The sequence below is a fragment of the Megalops cyprinoides genome, chromosome 1, assembly GCF_013368585.1.
Source record: "Megalops cyprinoides isolate fMegCyp1 chromosome 1, fMegCyp1.pri, whole genome shotgun sequence".
NCBI classification, from domain to species: Eukaryota; Metazoa; Chordata; class Actinopteri; order Elopiformes; family Megalopidae; genus Megalops; species Megalops cyprinoides.
In genome coordinates this window covers 55,506,248-55,527,236 of record NC_050583.1, presented here as the reverse complement: position 1 = coordinate 55,527,236, position 20,989 = coordinate 55,506,248, and the positions used below count along the sequence as shown (strand labels likewise).

The 20,989-nt window shown below is 38.3% G+C and overlaps 1 protein-coding gene across 1 annotated transcript; it reads left to right on the top strand.

Moving 5' to 3' along the window:
- The first annotated feature begins 1,476 nt into the window (after positions 1–1,476).
- On the top strand, positions 1,477–15,670 carry cabcoco1 (ciliary associated calcium binding coiled-coil 1). The gene is made up of 7 exons (XM_036549128.1): positions 1,477–1,494; positions 1,845–1,945; positions 2,521–2,690; positions 3,100–3,244; positions 7,591–7,663; positions 10,410–10,523; positions 15,554–15,670. Exons 1-7 carry the CDS (start codon positions 1,477–1,479, stop codon positions 15,611–15,613), a joined length of 681 nt encoding a protein of 226 aa, XP_036405021.1. The 3' UTR covers positions 15,614–15,670.
- Positions 15,671–20,989: the final 5,319 nt, after the last annotated feature.

The following is a 20,989-nucleotide window of genomic DNA, read 5'->3' as shown; positions in this document are numbered from 1 at the left end:
ATGGCATTTCATCAGTATTTTAAACTGACCTACTGGTACTTTGAGTAACAGGACCTCAAAAGTCACCTCATTGATTACCTGGTGTTTTTGTTCAATACATGGCAGCTTGCCATGTATTGAACAAAAACAAATAATGCTTGAAAATGTTGCAGGAAATGCTGCAACATTTTCAAGCATTTCCACTGTATAGGATTTTGAGGTCACAAACGCTTGAACATAAAACTAATACGAATTAAATTGTCATTTTTCCACAGACTTTTTTGAAGGGTATGAGTCACAGGGTGTCAAAAGTTGAAATATTGGAGTACATTTTCCCTATAAATGGGAAATTATAAGATATTTCCACAGTAAAACCGTATGACCCTACCATGAAAAGTGTCCTTTTCACATACCATTTGATTAATCTTAGTTACAGGGTCTCATAAATTGATATTTTGACTTAAATAACCTTTTTCCAGTAAGTGCTTTCATTATTAACATTTTCTAGTGAAACTCATTAACGTGGAGGCTCCATACCTGTCATATTATCCAAGTGTTGTTTTGTGCAAACCTTTTAAGTGGTTGAGGTGTAGGGTCACCAAGGTTAGGCTATAAGGTTATTTTCTTAAGAATACTTTTTAATACTTGCTAACTTCGACGTTCCAATTTTAAAATACTACAATAAATTTGTATGATAGCGCTTGTGTACACAGCCTACTGAGAACCCTCAGATGTACCAACGGTCTAAAATAGACCTTTACTTATTTTAATAACAATAAACAATTATATAGGCTATAACATATAAATGACATATTCCACAAATTCATAGAGTGTTCCTGAAAAAATTTAAAAAACACACAATAAACGTTGTTCTTTTTTCTTGAGGTCGAATTAGACCTTATTGTTCCTTATGTTAGGTATGGAAAAAGTGATGTCCTAAATGCATCAGCATTTGACCACTGTCCTTTGCTGAGCGCACCGATTGGTTCCGATATCATTCAGAAGGCATCAGAAACGTGCGGTAGACAGTGACCAGAAAACCTATTCGCCAGCGGCTATAGCGCTATACGCCACGGGGCGCCATATTTTGAGGGTCTTTGTTACGGTCCTTAATCCTACGTGTTCAGTGTGTCCACACCATTAGCTCTTTGTTTAAAATGTGGGTATTACATACAGATAATTCTTCAGAATAAAAAAAAAAAGTTGGAAAGGTGAATATGAAGTCACGAGATAACTGTAATGCAAATAAGGCTCCACGTGACTGTAACACGAAAGATAAGTCCTTCATTCTAGATTAGTGGTTGCGATTGACTATATTATTACGTTTCGCAGAGGTATTAATGATTGATAGTAAGGTTTTAGGAGTTAACCTTGGCATCATCCGCACCGTTTGCTGAACTTCACTCAACGCGTTTCGTAAGGTTACGCCCACCGGTGGACAGACCTTAGTGAGCTTGCCGTTACCCCGGTAACGCGCGGAAGTTTATAGTTCTCAACATGTCTGGAAGAGAAAAAGTAAAACAGAACAGGCTTACTAATTCTCAAATATCAGACAATACTGGAATAAATGCAGAAGAAATTGTCTCAGATGTACGTATGGGTGTTAACAAAGAATGAATTCTTGTAATTTCGGAAGTAACTATCTAGAAAACGTTCCCGTTCACGATGGATTTGGCTAGTTAGCTGCCAATTAATAATGTAATGCTACAGCTAACTAGCTTGCAAATGACTCTGGCAATGACTTTGATTTTGTGATTTTATTTTATGAGATACAAAGAAAAAATACTGCTGAGTGTATCTATCTAGCGGTTTTTTAAAATCCTGTATTTGTTGTTGTGTATTCGTTGTTTTGATTTTCCTACAAGGGAAATGATTCCAGTGAAAAAGGACATCTCCTTGAGTGGAACATTGTGTCCCTTGAACAAATAAACCTGCTATTAAACCTAACTGTCGAAGAACTGGAAGTGTAAGTTTAATCTTGCCAGCTCTACTCATGGGGAGCTATTTGGAAAAGTCTGGACAAGTTTGTGGCAACCTAAGAGACGGTGTTATTGGTTAATGCTGATATTTAAAGAAACACAGTTGTTATAGTTTGCCTTGAAGCTGCGCATCTTGAAAATCGTTGTTCTTGTAAGATGTGAGCACGTAAATATTACAGTTTTTTACTGTTAGCTGTGCAGATTGCAGTGGTGTGGAGAATATATATTGCTTCGAGAGGGGGGAAATATTATGATAGTGGCTAATTACCTATATCAAATAAATAGTTGACATTATTTGTATATATTATTATAAACGCTGTCCATGGGTTTGGAAAGATGCATAATTTGATATGTAACAAACTTGTACTGATTTATCATACATAGCTACTTAAGAGAAAGAATACAATACATTAACTGTATAGTATAGTATTAGAATACATTAACTGTGCTAAACATTCAACACAGGCCACAAAATATATTCCGGGTCACATAATTTAAAAGCATAAACTTAAACATCCACATGGAAATTTGTGTTAGATGACTGCCTTTTTATTTTCAACAGACAACTGAAAGAAATACTGAACTTTAAAAATTACCAAACATGCCTGAAGGAAGCAGCCCTGTTGGACTACTTTGTCTCAGGGTTCTGGTGGGCCAAGGAAATGAATTTTACATGTCAGCAAGTATCATGTTTCATGGCTCTGTTGCAACTGTTACTGGACAATATAAGAGGTAAGTTGAGAATGTTTTGGCTGTTTTTGGTACTAAAGAGTGCTTTGGCAATCACAATGAAGGCTTGCTCAGGCCTCAGTGATAGTTCTCACCAGGCTTGGTGCCAAGAAAAAGTACCGAGGGGTGCAATGGCAATCCACAGGGGTGCACAAAAAGTCATAAATCCTATGTCGACATCGGTATACAAGGAGACAATTGGGGGTGCACTGAGGTCCATCTGGGGGTGCAGTGCACGCCTAAGCGCCCCCATAGCACCGGGCCTAGCTGTCAGTCTCAAATAGAAAGGACAATTTTCACTTGAACCATGGAAGCAAGATTGTGCATGTTCAGTATGTTTATGTTTCAGATCAGTCTACCAAAATACATACAACAAAAAGAATGTAATCACTGCTGTCTTACCTTCTTGCAGAAAAACAAATGCCATTTGTTGATAATTACAAGGAGTTTGCCAAGGCAATTGCTGGAACCCGAAAGTCTCTGTCATCAGAAGATGATGCCAGTCCTTTGTTCGATGTAGATCAAGCCATTGCCATCACTGACTACTTCAGGTTCGGGTACTGTATCTATTTCGTTTTTTAGTGTCTTTTAGATTCTTATCTCTCCATATTTCAACATAAGCTGTTCTCCCAGAATGCTCTTCAAAGGAATCCCTGTAACCTAAAAGAGAAACTCATGTTCAAGTTATTTCAAATGCCACAATGATCTTAGATTTGCTTCTCTAGCAGTGATGAACAGTGACTGTATTTCTGAATTATTCCTGACATTCTTATGTGTTTAGTAGAGCAGACCTGTCCAAGCAAAGGAAGAATACTCCTGAAACTTTCTTCCACTTGAGTAAAGGTGTTGACAGTAATACTGGGAAGTCCATAAAATAATTGTCAGCACTTGACCTTACACCTCTTAGTTTTAACAAAAATCCTCTCTGGAGTTTGCTCATAAGCGATTATAGTGTAAACTCTAACCTCAAAGAGAAGCTGGTCCAGGAACTACAGATTGTTAAAGCTGAATCATGCAGGCGTCCCCTCCCTCCTAACCAAACAGTTCTTTATTGTTAGTGTTTGGAACAAAATGTTGAAAGTTTTCAAATGAATGAAAAAGATTGCCAGTTCAAGTTATGATTTTGATTGAAAAAAGGAGACTCTACAAATGGTGTACTTTTAACTTTTGACTTGAACTATCTCAGAATGCCTTGAATTTGACATTTGACATATGTATTGTAGCCTTGACTCATGTCTGTTTTTGGCAAAACTTCCTTTTGTTTTCCATCAATTACACAGCACAGACTTGAATACAGAGCATCAAGGGAATCCTGCAGGTGTACATTATACTTTAGTTTAGAATAAGTGAGAGGTGCTTGCAGAATGGCTTTTTACTTCATATGGAATGACCCACTGAAATATGAGTCATTGTTTTGCTGGAGGCTTTGATACAGTTACTTGTTTGTATATTGTAAACTAAGGTTTTGTTGATCCTGTCCTTTCCTAGCTGAATAAAGTCACATTCTTCCCAGCAACAATGTAGTCAGTCATATGAGTTCATACTGCCCAGTGCTCCCCTTAATCAGTGGTTCATATTACATAGGCTACTTTAAAATAACCGCAGATCCAACTTTCAGCAGTGTGCAATTTATAAGCTAAAAGGTTATGGACACATATTGCAATCATTAGCAGCCAGGATATTTTTCAGTCTCAAGGGTGATTTAAAATAAAACGTTTTCCACCCACAATAAAAATGCTGTTGTAAATAATCAGTTGCATTCCAAGATTCCTGCAAATGAGGATACAACATGTAGACCAGCCACATGATCTAAATGAAGCCCTGCATTCATCTAGCTTGAAAGCTTAAACAATATATTGCTTTATGCTGTGCGCTGCTCTTTTGTTCTCATACAATTCCTGTGTGTGCCCTCTAAAAATGATGTCATTGTATTCTTAAAATGGGTTCTTTACTGTGGTCAAAGATTATTTGGAAAAAAAAGACTCATTTTGAGACTACAACTCACTGTGACATAGATTTGGACTATTCCCTTGTTTTTTAGTGAGTTTTATTGGCAGGGGTGTCATTAATTTATTTTGCATGAAAATGTTCACATTGTGTTCAATTTCTATTTTTTTGGAGATTGTAGTTGTCAATTTGGAATAAAGCCCTGGCAGGTATTGGAACTGCTGTATAGTGGGTAATTTTATTGAAGGAGACAGCAGGCAGCCCAGGCCTTTTCCCCCAATGTGAAACTGTTTGTCTCCCTCACCCTCATTTCCCATGCAGGTGTGAATTGCTCATTCTCATCAGTTGATGCAGAGGTCTAGGAAGTTGTGAGAATGTCTCTGAAGATCTCAGAATATCCTGAGTAGGACTGAACAGGGGAAGCATTGACTATATGGACATACAGTACCAATCAAAGGTTTGGGCACACCTGATTAAGACGATTGGCAATGTGCACTCTAAGACATTTTGATCCAAAGGTTTATGCTTAAATGCTTGAAATTTGTTTCTTAGACAAATATAAATTGTGAGGTTTGATGGCTATGTAATGAATTTCTTTCCAAAAAAAAACTTTAACTAAAAATATTTTTTGGTTACTTTGAAGAATCTAAAATATAAGATAGTTTTGATTTATTTAACACTTTTTGGTCATTGAATAATTCCATTTGTGTTATTTCATAGTTTTGATGCCTTTACTATTATTCTAAAATGTGGAAAATAGTAAAAATGAAGAAAAACCCTTCTCTGAGTAGGTGTGTCCAAACTTTTGACTGTTATTGTACCTCTTTACAAGAAGGTCTGTATTCAGCATGCACATCTAAAGCCCCTTTCACACATGTACTGGACGCCGGAACGTATCCAGCCCTTAGCCGGGGGAGCTGTATGTGAGAACGCAAATGTTCGAATCAGTCGGACTGGAAATGTGACGGACTTCGTTCTGCCAGCTCCATAGTACAAAGTCCGCCTCATGTCCGAGTGAGCCCATGTGAATAAAGCAAGCAACGTTCCGGAGAATCCACCGCGAGCGAGTGGGCGTGTTGATGACGTTTCTGTCATGCGACTGGCGCGAAACCGGAAGAATACAAACATCTGCCTCGTACTCTTTTCTGCGTGCCTGTACATAGATTTTCATTGTTTCGCTGAAATTCACATTTGACATTGAGGATACGTCCAAATACATGCTATTTTGAGTCCAATGATCATTAAAGAGATAGTTAGCTATACTGCCAAAACTTGTCTCTTACGATGATTAATAACGTTGGTTAGTAGTTTATTATCTGGTTAGTAGCTAGCTAAGCTGTAGCTAAGTAATAGTGATAGGTATAGTGAGATAGGTGAACTGGTGACCTAACATTACATAGCGAACAACAAAGACTTACCTTATTGTTATAATAAATGTATAATTAATAATAGATTATTTGTACCGGTAGCACCATTTGGATGTCTATGTGTGATTTTTTTTATAGGCTACCCAAAAGTACAATAGCTATGTTCGCCTCCTCCTCCTCCATGCCACATTATGTACCCGTACCACCGAAAGGTAAGACATTGAAAAGAAAAAAACTGAAAATACTTCAACTCGCGAATACTTAAGGTGATCTCGTAAATACTTTTCACTCGTGAGAATGCAAGTGGCGTCTAACTGGAAAATACCACAAGGAAATCTGGACATTTCTAAACTCACAATGATTTCAAGCGACAATGTAACATACTACAAATGTAATTATTAATGGTCGCATACTGGGTACTACACTGAAAAATTGCATGCAGTATACAGTATATACTTGTGTAGTACGCAGTACACAGTGTGCAGTAGGCGTTTTCGAATACAGCCACTGCGATTTCTGCAGCGTACTTTTTGCGTCATGTCCTGCCTCCTGCACACTCTACCCAGGCGCCGCCCCTCACCTAAACCACACCGGAGTATTTCCTGTAGGTGAGAACGCGTCTGACACGGACAATCTCCTGTTGTGTGCTACATGTGTGAAAGGCCAATTCCGGCCAAGTTGTGGACCTGATTCTTCGCACTTTGTCCGGAGTTCATATGTGAAAACTGGGGTGGAGTTTTGCTCTGTCCCTCTGTAAACCTCCTTGGTCTAAATGACTGTAACAACCCAAGGAAATCAGATAACTGGCCAGGCTGACAGTATTTGGCATGTATTCAGTTAATGACCACTTCAAACAGCCTTTCTGGCCTTCCTCTGTTTAGTCAGTACATGCATATGTGTTAACTGTATCATACTCCAGGCAGAATGTAGTCAATCAAGAGGCCACGATTTGAAAAAAAGAATTGGAAATAACGTATGCTATGTATTATCTATCAGCAACAGATGTTTCTCTCTGGGCTGGTTTGACGTGTAATGTTGTGTAATCAACACAATTTACTCTTTTGTGTCAGTGACACTCTGGATTAAGTTCAACAGTGACAGACAGAGGAAAGTGCTGTGTGTACTGAAACAACCATTTGTGTTTCATACATGAGAAAAGAAATGTACAAAACTGTTTACAATTAAGCATTCATGAAATCTAAAATAGAAACACAGTTGAATAATGCAACGAGGAATGACTTGTTTGGCCTTGCACTTTGAGTGGTCAGGATTTGACTTAAAGAAAAGAAATTTAAATTTGCTTTGTGGTTTTTTATTCTTTATTTTATGCTATTTTATGTGGTAATAGTATAGATTTCACAGCAGCAGTGTCAGATGGTGGAGTCAAGGATACAGAACAGTTTTGTCTGTGAACACACGGCATCTGACTGCGCTGTGGTGTTTTTGAAGAATGTGGCCCAGAAGGTCTCCCCTCTTCAGACCTGCAATGCTAGTGAGATTCACAAAGGTCTGTTACCATCGAAAGTGTCTGGCGCACATTCTCTATGAGGGCACTGTGTGTCTAACCTTGGTTTTCCTGTTCTTTGTAGTCTTTTCCAGCACTACAAGATGTATGAGTTTCTCTTCACTCAGCCCAGAGAGGAGCGTGTATTTAAAATGGAAGTAAGTAATTTCTTCTGTTTCAGGCCTCATAAGCCTTATATTGGTGCATGCTGCTTCAGGATAATGATGAGACATGAACTCAAACCTGATTAATTTCCTCTCTCTTGATATCCCAACATCTTTGATGAATTAATTTAATGTTGCTTTAAACCCCCTGGTCACTAGCTTATGATACAATGCTCAACCAAAAAAAACTGTTGTAACCTATAGAACATGAGTCCAGGTGACATGAATGAGCACAATACAAAACACTTCTGTTCTCATTTATAATGTGTTCTGTGATGTGTACATGTTTTCTCACCGGTTACCTAATGCTCTGAATAGTATTAGCTAGGTAACTGAAAAATTCACGTACTTTATTGGATGGTAATGGGAAGATTACATTTAGAGATGTAAACAAATACTGTAATTATTTTGATTGCAGTGAATACTGTAGATACGTTGCTGCATTGTATTTCCCAGTTTGAAAACAGAATATGAGCAGCAGTATTGTTGTATTCATTGTTATTTATTTAGTAGAGCAGCTGTAGTGTGGTGCAGTTTACGTTCCATCCTGACCCGTGCCAGTAGCAGTGCTAATTCTAATACTCTGTACTGGATTATAATTAGCCCATGATAAATTCTGCAGAACAAGTATCTGTTTGTTCCCAAACAATTGGTAGTGTTTTATCTCACTGTGTAATCTGGTATTTAATTTAAACTGAGTTTAGGGAAGCATCCCTCTGGGGAGGAAACCAGATTAAGCTGGTATAGGAAGGGCGGTGACCTTTGAAGAGGGACAGACTTTTCCTGTCTTTGTTCCAAATAGTCTGTCACATCAAACCTACACAAAATTAGACAAGGCACCTAAACATTCAGGTGCTGCAAAGCAAAAATAAAATGATCCGAAAGTAGAGACAAGAGCCTCCAGTGAACAGTTGAAATGTGTCTTAAATTTTGTCAGAAAACGGACCAATGTTGATGTAACATTTGTGTAACACATGTTTTGTTATTCTCTAATCACTGAGGGCTGGAATGAGTTGGCACGTCCGTGGATGTAAACTAATTATTCCCAGAAAATTGTAACATGACTCACTCGGCAGAAATAATCAATAAGATAAAATGGACTATAAAAAGGAAATTATAGTCAACTCTTAAAAGATTTTGAGTGAGATAATGCGGTGTGGATGCCAAGGGAAAAAATGCGGGAGAACAAATGTGGGCACATCTGCTAATGAGGCTTTGATATCATGTCTGAAGCAGCCCCTGACAGCTCAGTTAGACAGCGCTGTCTGAGGCGGAACCAAGATCTCTGTCTGGAATTAGGTCTGCCGTGTGTAAACAGTGATAGATCTCCTGACTGCGGCACTGAAGCCAGCGATAACAGAGACGTGTCTTTGCTCCATTTCAGATGTGTTAAATAACGCTAATGAGGATTTTCATCTTCCATGTCAGAGAAAACAAAACACAGGCAGAATAATTCAGCTGTTAAAACATCCCTCAAAGAGCTACCACTCAGGCTGTTTCATATTCATTGCCGGCATCTAAATACTGCATATGCTATATTTGTCTCGTAATGAGTTGCTTTAGAGGCAAGAGAGAAATATTGTTGTCAGTGGTTTTAAAATCAATGCATATTAACTGTTCTGATTTTACATACATGTATGCAGATGCTCTCTGATTTAAAATAATGATTACATCCAAATGTGGCCTGACAGCCAGCTTTGAATTATTCTGTATTATTTTGTAGGGAGCTGGAAATGGTTGTGAACTGATAATGATATTTGCTTTGGAGTGTGCTGCAGTGTACCATAGATCAGAAACAGTATCTAGGTCAAGCGCTGCGCCACAGTTATAATGGGTCCCGAATGTCAGATTATATAAAAAGACACATTTTTCATTTGTTTTGATGAAGGGCTTTAAGCATCTTTTGAATATCAATGCGTATATTCCCTAAATTGAAAAATATTTCCGACAGAAAGCCGGGATGATATGCAAACCATGCAAAAGAAAAATACTGAATAATATCACATGGCATTTTATTTTTAGAAAAGGTAATGAACATAACAACGTTAAATGTTAACATAAGAAGTATTCTTTTCCCAGTATGTTGGTAAAAGGAATGCAAGGAACAGAAAAAATGTTATGCTCATTAATTAATGTTGCCTGCAAAGGTGAAATGGTGTTATTTTTCTTTTATGGTCTATTTGACATCTTAATTATCTTCTATACATAAACAGTGGCGTCTCTGTGGCCTTTTGGGTTGCTTGTGGATCTGGGTTAGGACTCCGCTGCCAACTAAACTTTAAGACTTTCCAGAAAAATTCAACGGAAATTTAACTCAGTTTTGTAAGCAAGCTATGTTCCTTCCAAACATAAGAGGGCAATGTTTACCTAGCTGATCCATGAGTTGTTTACAGAAGTACGCAAGTACGCACACACACACTTACGTATACACACAATAGACAGTACTATGTGGTTTTTTTTTTTTTTTTTTTTTGAAGAAAAAAAAAAACGTCTGTCTACCACAAAATAGTAAGACGGCCTAAAAAAAGTGCAGGACTTCAGTTCAACCAATAGCGATGAAATCTGTTCATTCAGAGAAAACATGCTGTGATCGCATTATTAGAAGCAAATGGTCCTTGGAAAAGACAGATAAACAGATGCGGCAAATAGATGGACCGCTTTCAGCTTTTTCACGTAAGATTGTCTGTGAGTCGCAAGCAATGGGTGACAGTGATGGCCAATAATTGCCTTGTTGTTTCAGGAAACTATTGAGGTGATCAGCCCTGGGGATTTCGCTGCACCGCTGGAGGAGGGAATGCCGACTGATGTCTTCTTCCGATACATGGCCCCTGCCCCTGTAGAACAGCCTGGAGAGGTACCATACAACCACCAGCTTGGGTTTTTATTTACCGCCTTTTAGGGTAGAGTAACTGTGGCTAATATCTGAAACCACCACTGTGTTAATTGAAGGAAAATGCATGCATTTGTAAGTCAGTAATAGGGACCGTGGCAGACACAGTCAGAAGTGAAACACTTACAAGGAAATGTTAAGCTGAGAGCTTTCCCACAGTGTGGTTTGTTTCATATTAACTTCACTTTAAGAAGAAACATACTCATTCATCTGGCAATGAACCAAGAATAAATATTTTTGTACTTCAAAGGAACCACGACAGCTAAATAATAATTCATATCATCTGCTGTGATGTAAGGGGAAGATGTAGTCCATTCTAGTTATGCTAATCATTTTTTAAACAGCTTGCTTTTTTTCCCCGAGATAGATTGTATTTACATAAATTCTATCCAAAACGTATGTGGTATGAATTTGATAGCTTTGTTTTCATGAACAGAAATAAATCTGGAATCTGTAAGAAGAATATAAAGTGATGATCTTTTTTCATCTAAGAAAAAAACTGTTTTTCACTGATTAACAAAGGACAAAAATAGTCCCCTTTGAAGCTAAGACATACTGAAATACTGGTAACTTTCTAACATTGTGGCTTCCAGGAAGGGTACAGGCACAAAACACAAGACATCTACAATGTCAGTGAAAGGTGACCGCTTTGTGCAGGTCCAGACCACTCCGTCATCCACCATGCAGTGCAGTGGAGTTGCAATACATGCCCACGCCACCAGGTGGAGCTCTGCCGTCAGCAGCACTGTCCTTGTGCTGCTCTTCCTCAGACGGCCACAGGCAGGTGCTGTCCCGCTGCTGTGCGGTGCAGCTGTGCACTTCATCTGGGTGTTCCTGTGACAAGAGACTGGCTCATTTCTGCAGGCGTTTCTAACAATGTGTTATTGTCATTACACACTGAGCTTTAGCCTCTAGCTTCTCTCTCACTCGTGCCCGAAAGCCCGAACATGCCTGTCAGCCCCTAAAATATATTACGGCAGAGTAATTATTATCTTTACTCCTCCATCTGTAGCACACAACCTGCAGCAAACAAAGACCTGTCCCTGAGCCACTTCCTTTTGTGCAGTTAGTAAATTAGTCCTCACAGTGTCATATTTTCTCCCTGTCATTGTGAAAGTTTATAAAACACGGTCAATAAAGCGTCACGCAAAACCTTGTAAAGAATCGTGTTCTGGTATAAATAGCTGGCTCTGTGCTCTGGCTGTGTTGTAGCCCCCTAATTGAAGAGCTTGAGTTTCAGTTTCTTTAGTAACCAGACTGAAGGCAGCTGGGCTGTAAAACCATAGCTCTCCCATTCACCTTGAGCTCCAGTTTCTGTCTAGGACAGCTCTGCTAACACAGAGTTCCGAGCATTCCATTGTGACAGGATCTTCTTTTTAATATAAATAGGCACAATTGTGGCCACATATTTTGGAAAAAGATTGCTCTGGTTATCATTTATTTGAATTGCCCAACTGATTAAAGAACATCGGGAGGAATATGGAGAGGAATAGTGTAAAACTGACTCACAAGGACCCATTTGAAGGATATGTAACGAGTGTGGGTCAGCGAGCAAGCGAGTTTCAGACCAGGGTTCTCACTGCTCATTGCCAAACCCTTACGGCCAGCGTCGTTGCCAGTTGAGCTAAAGGCAAATTTCCCCTAGCCTGTCGGTAACAACGCTAGTTAACCAGGTCTCAGGGAGTGACGTAACCGCTACAACCGCTCGGCTACCTGCTACCCCCTACCTAAGGCTTTTACGCAGGGCTCACACGAGCTAGTCACTTCAGCTCTGCCACAGGTACGCCATAAAAATGCATGAGGGGTTCTGGGCCAGTTGACCAGAGACATGATTTAAAATCTTCATGAATGTTTCCAAGGCACTACTGACCCAAAATCTGTGCAGACCTTACCTATACCATTTAACTCCTGAGACATATTCTCTGACCATTATTACCCTTGAGTAATGGTCCTTAAAGACATGCCTGTGGATGTTTTTGTGCCTGTGAGAGGTGTCTGTTGTGCCTGTGAAACATATTCTAAAACAGAGTGCTATGCTAGAGTTGCGCAATGAGATGTGATAGCTGATAAACTTCTCTTTTAACCTACATTACTGTAATATTTTAACATTTTGTGAACGTGTTGGTCAGACAGTCACAGAACATATGCAGGAATGAGAGTTTGAAAGTTTGAAGTGAAAGTGTACAGAGGAGGTCCACCAATTAGAATTAGACTTTTAATAAGCAGCAGTTCATTACCTACTGTGCTCTAATGACATCAAATATATGCCCATGGATACATTATGCTGAGGACCATTTCCATAGAGTAACATTATTATTTGTATTTGAACATGAACCCCAAAGAAACTGTTCCATGTGGACAGACCATGCACACATGCTGAAATGACCCTTAAAATGCTTATTTAATCCATTTACATTTACATTTAGGCCATTTGGCAGACGCTTTTATCCAAAGCGACTTACAAGTGAGGAACAGCAAGCAAGTTACGGTAGTGTAGGAGACCTTGGAATAAGCTTTAAGAGCAACTTAAACAACTAAACTCAGCTAAATAAGTCAAGGAAAGTAGAAAACAGAGGTAAACGAGGTGAAAACACAAGGATAGACAGGCAGAGGAGACAGACAAGTAGTGACAGGATGTGGTCCAACCAAGCACTTTCCCTTGGTTTTATTTTCTCACAGAAGTACTGTAGATCATTTTAAGAACACTAAGATGCCAAGTTGAAAGGCACAACAGCTCTGTGTTAAAGAGTTTTATTTGTTAGCTGAAGTGTTACTGCATTAGTGACCAGCCCACAGAAAGGTCAGCATTAAATACACTAATGGACAGATTAAATTAGGAAGTGCTGTCTTTTTTGGACATTTGACATTTCAGTGCAAACTTTAGAGATGTCAGTGCCCTTGATCAAAGAGAGTTTGGACTGGAACAATGGGAGTCCTAGAGAAATCCAAATCGAAAGCACAAGACCATTCACTTGAATCAATTTACTCAATACGCCTCCTTGTTTTGCAAAACTGCTGGTATTTACTGCAAGCCTTCTTATACAGTATAATGATGCTATTGCCTCTGTGTGACTTGATTATCATTTCTGAACAATATTAAAACCTGCAGTAATGTCACGCAAGCTTAATATAATTAATATTTCCAGTATAACATTAAGTACATGAGGCAGTTCTCAGCAGATATTATTCAATTCAATTTTCTTGTGGGGTTGTAAACTGAATGCAATTATGTGCGATTGCTGTGGTTGCAGAAAACGACCCTGTTTTCTGCTTTAGAAAGTGCTGTTGTATTCCGTTTCTCCATCTTCTGCAAGTTTTCTCATTTAAAAAAAAAGCTGGTTCGGGCTGTTCTGACAAGCATCATGAAAAAAACAGTCTCTTCAGATTACACTGTACAGATTGCATGGGCACTGTAGTTGTAATTGGATTAAATAATTTTCCTCAGTCATTTGTAGTTTCACCGTCTGCTTGATGAATAGCTGAACAGCTGCAGTGTCGACCCGTTAATTTATTAGGTGTGCACACTGTAATTTGAGACCTAGTGTATAGATACTGTATGTACATTCCACTTTTGCTCTGCCCACTGTATGACTGAAGCTATTTCCATGAATTCACAAGGGTTTTACTTCACATTTTAATGTTTGTGCAAGGTCAATTACTTTTTTACTAAGTTTAAAATTAGACTCCCCTGCAAGGGTACCATGTTCATTTAAAAAAAGTATTCAGAACCTAAAGTAGATCATGCATGAAACTGTTTTTTTGTTCTTGATAATCTCAGTGCAAAGCCCAGTACAGGGAACAAACCTGTATTTGCATGCTTTTAACATTAGTGTTTTAGACCTCAATCTTGCCTTTCACTGTGAAGGTTTTTCTGTCTTTATGTAAATTTGATGTGGACCAGTTGTGCCAGTCCAAGCTGTTTTTCTCCCATAAGAGCAGTATTCAATAACGACATCCATTTTTCTGAAGGATATTTTGGTTCGAAATGTTCCCAGAGGTGTAATAACTCATGTGGAGCTCATCAGCTGCTTCCTTATATGGCAAGTTCTTAGATCAAGACAAATCAAGCAGTGGCTTTGCTTAAATTTCTTGTATTTCCTGCCGTGTTGTTGACTTTCGTTAAGTGGATTTGGGCGGCGAAAAGCTATCAAACACGGAATCCAAAAAGGTCCCTCACATGCAGGTACGCGCAAGCGCTACACAGGGTTTTAATAAGAACTTTGGCGTGATGAATGAAAACTGTTATTTGGCAAGTATTTTGACATTAGTTGTGACATTTTGCCAAAAATGTAGTGTTTCAAACTAAATTAGCTCAGGGTATCAAACTTTAAACAAAGTTAAGGGTGGTATTTGTACTGTAGGAAATGTGTTGGCAAAGGGGGGGCGGGGGGGGGGGGGGGGGGGGGGGGGCAGGGGGGTAGCATCTTTAGTGGTTGCAGATGTAACGTTTTGAAATGAGAAGAGCTTGTTTGGCTATGGTGAAAAATGACAACATTTTAATATAACTTCAGTCTTCTGTCAGAGAGGATAACTTCAAGATGCAGGAGGAAATCAAACCGAACATTCCTTACACTTAAACATGTATTATGTGTTTGACTGTTATTTAAATAAATGTAAGTTAGAACTTCAGTTGTGAAAGACATTGGTCAAAGATAAGATCAGCAAGACCAATAAGGTAAGTTTTGGTGATTTCCTCTGTGGTGTGTCATACTGTTTGTTTTGAAAAGCATTTGTCTGAAAGCAGTCCATCCCTGTGCTTGGAAACGCAAGGCTTTGGTGTGGCAGTTAACATTCCTGCTTTTCACCAGCGCTGCTTTTACACTGACCTCAAACACAGAAGCCAGCCATTATGCCAGCAGACCATCAGGGGTCGTTCAGACTGGAAAGGGTGCTGACTCCTGACTCTTGTTAGTCGATCGAGACAGCAGCTCCACTCCTTGTAGCATCTATTAAGAGGTACATCCCTGTGCTTGTGTCTCTCTGTGTTTCCACAGGCGGACATCAGTGAGGAGTCGGGAGTCCAGGAGCAGGCGGCCTCTGCTGGAACAGACTGAGTTAAAACAACACTCAATCTGAGTAGCACCTCTTAAATTCAGGGTCAGAATGCATCTGTAAACTTTCTGAGCTGTTACAAAATCATGACCTATTTAACAGCCATTTTGTTGTTGTCACTTTTAAAAGGAACCATATTCCTTATCGCTAAATTTCTGAATGTAAATTACGTTATTGCTGTTGTTTAAAAGAAATGAAGATTTATGGTGATCCCAAGTATTCAAACCAAACAGTGAATCACTGGCCATTAAAAAAAGGACAAATCCAATACCTTTAGCAGTCCTGCTTTTTGGATGGCAAAAGGGAAAACTGTACTAAACCACTAAATGTGCCTTTGTGATTTTGTGATTTAGTATTTGGTTTGAATACTGGAGGTAGGAAAACCCACTATGGCAGGAAGATGAAGTATAATAAAATGAGCTATAAACATGTTTATCAAGAGATTATAATTTTTTATTTAAAATTGCCATCTTTTCAAGGAAGAAGATATTTGATCACATGCTACAAATGGTTTGCAAATGTTTTGCATCTTTATTTACATTTACATTTACATTTATTCATTTAGCAGACGCTTTTATCCAAAGCGACTTACATAGGTTACAGTTCTTTTTTACAATGTTATCCATTTATACAGCTGGATATTTATTAATTTATCAATCTAAATAAGTGACATACTAAAGCAAAGCAAGTCTTTCCAGTCAGTAAGCAAACCACACATCCAATTAAGATGCTTGTGTAATGTTTTGCAGGGAGCGTTTCTCATAAGTCATTAACTGTCCTGAAATACTCCAGCACTATGGCAACCTAGTGCAACTCACAAGGCTAAATAGCTGAGTCGCCACATGAAGTGGTGTATTATTAAAGCTGAATAGTTGCTTTAGCTCAGTATTTGAACAATGCCACTTAAAAGGACTGCAAACACTGCAAATGCACTCCAGGGCAGATAAGAAAGAAACTGATAAAATGCTACTGTCTTCTCTTTTGTCTTGTAGGCCCCAGCAGTTCATTTGCATTGTGAGAATAGGATATTAAAAAAAGTTAGTCGACGCCTCATTCCCTTTGTGCTCCCAAGGGGACTATATATAAATATATATCATTTAGCGTTTGTTTATATGAGTTCCTATTAATCATACAGCTTTTAATTACATTCCAGTAAACGCAACCGCAAATGATGGTACATTTTTCCTCATTGCTTGAAATTGCTGTAGTCTGTTGTGTTTTATTCCTACATTTATGCCATACTTATCTCAGATTTTATAATAAGAACACAGCCCCAGGAGGTAGGCTGAGAAACTTTGCCCAGATTCCTTGAGAACATGTACGCACAACTTGTTACTTGGAAGGTTTTTTTTCTTCCCCCAAAACTGATTGATAGTGTTACGCCAGAGCCAAGTGTGGACTGACCTGGTTTGGTGTTTGGCTGGGAGGGAGGAGCTCTGGGAAGTCCCTCTTCTGTGTTCTATAGCTCCCTCTGCTGGACAGACTGGTGCACTTGAAATGTGTCATCACTTCACAGATGGGTGAACTCATCCAGACAAACAGCACATGAATAATAAGAAACATGAGATATGTGCTGGCCCAGGTTAATTCTAATTACACTGCACAGTAAATTAGGTGTTAATGTTTTTGGTTTATTATGGAGTCCACCAATCTCTCCTTGCTGTAGTTTGTCACTTGAAGAGTGAAGAAAACTGTACTTAGATTGAATCTTGGCCTTTATCAGGAACATCAGAGAATTTAGAATGTTAAAAAAACCCATCTTTAATATTTGGACTGTACAAAACATGCATTTTTTGACAATAATGTTGATATGGTGCCATTATTCATTTGTTTTCCATCCTCTCTGTAGAACCCATGACTACAAAAACATGTCACAGGACAGCATATTAAACTCTTAATCTCGTAACTCCTATAATCACCTAATTGCAGCATGATTTCACACAATATATTAGTATTGTGTAAGGTAAGCATTGGTCTGCTTTGTCAACTTAAATAAAGTGAAGTTAATTTCTTTTAGTTCTTATCATTGTTCTAGTTTCCTTTGCATTTCGTAACACCTTAATCTTGCGCACCATTTGAAATGTACTCTATGTCTATCACACCATCCATCACACCTTTAAAAGGAAGTCGCATTTTATTTCCTGGGGTTATTGTGAAAGGTTGTTCTCAGTATAGATGTTAATATTAAACATTTTCTAAACCATTGAAATACTTGTTTTGTCAATGACTACCCTTGTCTTCAATTTTTTTAAACAAGACCTGAGGCCTTATTGTTCCCAATACAAGTACTAGCATGCCCTGCCTAGGTCCTTAGTTTCAAGTGCATAGAAAATTACGAACTCAGTTTCTATTGTGCTTAGAACCTACTGGTATTTAGTTATGTAGGGGGGCATTTGATTTAACTGCTGCTAAAGTCCTTACTCAAAATTAAAGACAAAGCACCACCGAGGTTACATTGAATGCCCTTTCTTAGTTTATGTAACGCTCTGCTTTTTAAATTGAATGAGAGAGGTTTTAACCTCCATGTTTGGACTGTAATCCTCTATCATTGTTTTTTTTTTTCTTAGGGGGTGATATTTAATTAAAATCAAATGCTGCTGCTTACATTTTCTGTGTAGTAATGTAGCTTTGTAGAGGTGAATTGTGCTCTGTGAAACGTTATTTTTATTATTACTGTTTTAATTTTTCGTATGATTAACATTACCAGACCCTCAGAGCCAACCTGGGACTTATAGTCAGTTCTAGATCAGTTCAGTGTTTGACACAAATGCTCAGAAACTTGGCCAAAATCTCCTGCCTTTGACAATGCGTAATAGTTAGTCAAACACAATTTCACTGAGTAGAACTTATTATTATTGCATGTTCTGCATAAACAGACTTATTTATTTTACTGCATTGACTTCATTTGGAGGAAAGTTGTAACACCCTCTCTGATGTCCTCAGCCAATCTAAGCTAGCACAATGCATATCAGTGGAAAATAACCATCACGAGCTAACTACAGACATGTGGCAATTTCAAACAAACAAATTCCTGAATGGCACAGTCGGTATTTGTCTTTTTCTTATTTTATTATTGACTCAATAAATTCACGAGGGCCAGAGAACTGAACAAAGCCTGCCGGATTTCATACATGGAAAATGAAGCAAATACTAGAGCCACCTGGCTTTGATTAGTCATGTACATACCACTGTGAATCAATATACAAGCCGAATATAACTTAACATTAAATATTAAACAATGTTATCACAGTCTGATGGAAGATAAGCTCATGTTACACTTTAAAAAACAAGGGGAAAAAATCCTATGTCATCTGAAAAGTATAATTTATGTTTAAAATTATTTAAGGATATAAACACTTGGTTTGGCCTAGTCATAAAGCCAGATGTTTGACTTTTCTTTTAAGCAGGAAAGTTATGAGGGTTATCCAAAACTCTTGACTGTTATAACAGCCTCTTGGCTTTCCACACATTCCTAAATTACCATGTAATTTAAAACCTTGTTTTCATTGCAAAATACTGGAATGCCCCGTTCTGTTCGGTGTGGTTACAGTCATATTATAGAACACAAAAATAATGTTTGCATTGTTTAATAAAACCTAATCATTCCAAAAAAGAAATGATGAAAGAGGTAAAAAAGAAAAGAAAAACAGCTTTGTCATAACCCTTTGTTGTTTTAAACTTGTGATAACTTACTCAAACAGGACATAGTTTTTTTTTCCCTCAGATTTAGGCAGAATGACAAAGATCACCTCATCTTGTTTACGTCGTGCTCAGGCAATTTTAGCCGCTTTCTAAAGTCACATTGACTCAGACATTGCTCAGACATTGAAACTGGACACCTTTTCAACAAAAACATGTTTTAGCTGAGTTCAGTAAAAAGACAGCCCATGGTTGAACCCATTACTATCCACTAGTGTTTATATTCATTTCAATTCCTGGTAGAAGCCATTAATGTCACTTATATAATGGTATTCATTGAGTCTTAAGGGTTTGTTGTATAAATCATTAATTCCTTGCTGTACAAGCTGCAGTAAATCCACTTCTCGATACACCTTCCATGTTTTTTTCATTACAATAATTTCCCTGGGCCTAAATGTTTTAAAGCCTATCTTATCTGAAGAGATATGCTCTTGAATTTACTTCTCCAGTGTTGTAAAACTAAAAGCAGTGGCAAAGTTCAATTTTATTGACATACCAGCACTTTGCAGAAGATAAAGCTTCACAAGAATAAAGCTATGCAATGTATGCTGTGATATTTTGGCATGGACTGTACTTGAAATGTGAAATCATTTTACGAGGGAGTTTATCTTGTGCAAATTAACAGCACTGGCCTCATAATGCGACGCGTTAATTGATGCTTGCCTTTCTAGGTCACAGGTTTTCAAGGTCTGGGGCAGGACCAGAACTTAGTCATGAGAGTCTGTTGTGACACAATGGCCTTGCGTAACATACACATATATTCAATGGTGTAAATATACTCAGTAGATAAAATGAGTGAGAATTATTGATCAACTGACGGATGATTACTACAAATGCACGTTTGCCCTCGTAACATCTGAAAGGGGTGTTATCTAGTTGGGTATAGTAAAGAGAAACTGAAAAAGGAGCCCCATTGTTCTCATATTTTGTGCTAAGGTTAAATTGAGAGGGGTAGTGATTACTGTACTATTTTTAGTCCATGTATTAATAGGCAGTAGGCTAACATTAGTTCAGACAATCCTTTTGAGGTTGGCACATGGTCTGCAGCCACCAAACGGTTGGATATAGGTTTCCTTATATTAGGCTGGGTTTAAATTCAAACTGTAGCTTGAAGAGGGAGTATTGTTGTAGTTTTGTAGACGTGGGTTCTTGGTTTGACTTGGCACCAAGAAAAAATGTTTTAAAAAGACTGTGCCAGGTAACCAGGACCTGGGAAGTGTTTAAGGAACAGTCGTGCATTTATGAGATTTATTTAGTTTCAGTTTCATATATTTAGGTAGTTGTCTTGACAACTGAATCGAATGTCATCTGGTCAGACGTGTGGAAAGTGTGCTGAACCTGTCCCTTGCGTATAAGCTTCAGCTGGTGACTTTGTTTAAGGCATTACACTTGGGTGGAAGCATGTGACTAAAGCACTGGGAGACAAGAGGCCCTGTAAGCCAGCAGTCAACATACAACACACAAGCACATTACATCACAACAAAATATGTTGCACGGCTTCATTAAACTTTGTATATGTACATACGTGTGTGTGTGTGTGTGTGTGTGTGTGTGTGTGTGTTGGTTCATGTTACAAAGCAAGGCTCTGTTGTGACAAGAAATATTTGCTTTCAATTCAATGTGGCAATGGCAACATCTCAGAAGGCCTGGACTTCAAAAGGAATGGCTGGACACATGAT

Coding starts and splice junctions, on each gene's coding strand:
- cabcoco1 (XM_036549128.1), top strand. Junction 1,946..2,520: donor ACTGTCGAAGAACTGGAAGT/GTAAGTTTAATC, acceptor TATTTTCAACAG/ACAACTGAAAGAAATACTGA. Junction 10,524..15,553: donor CTGTAGAACAGCCTGGAGAG/GTACCATACAAC, acceptor GTGTTTCCACAG/GCGGACATCAGTGAGGAGTC.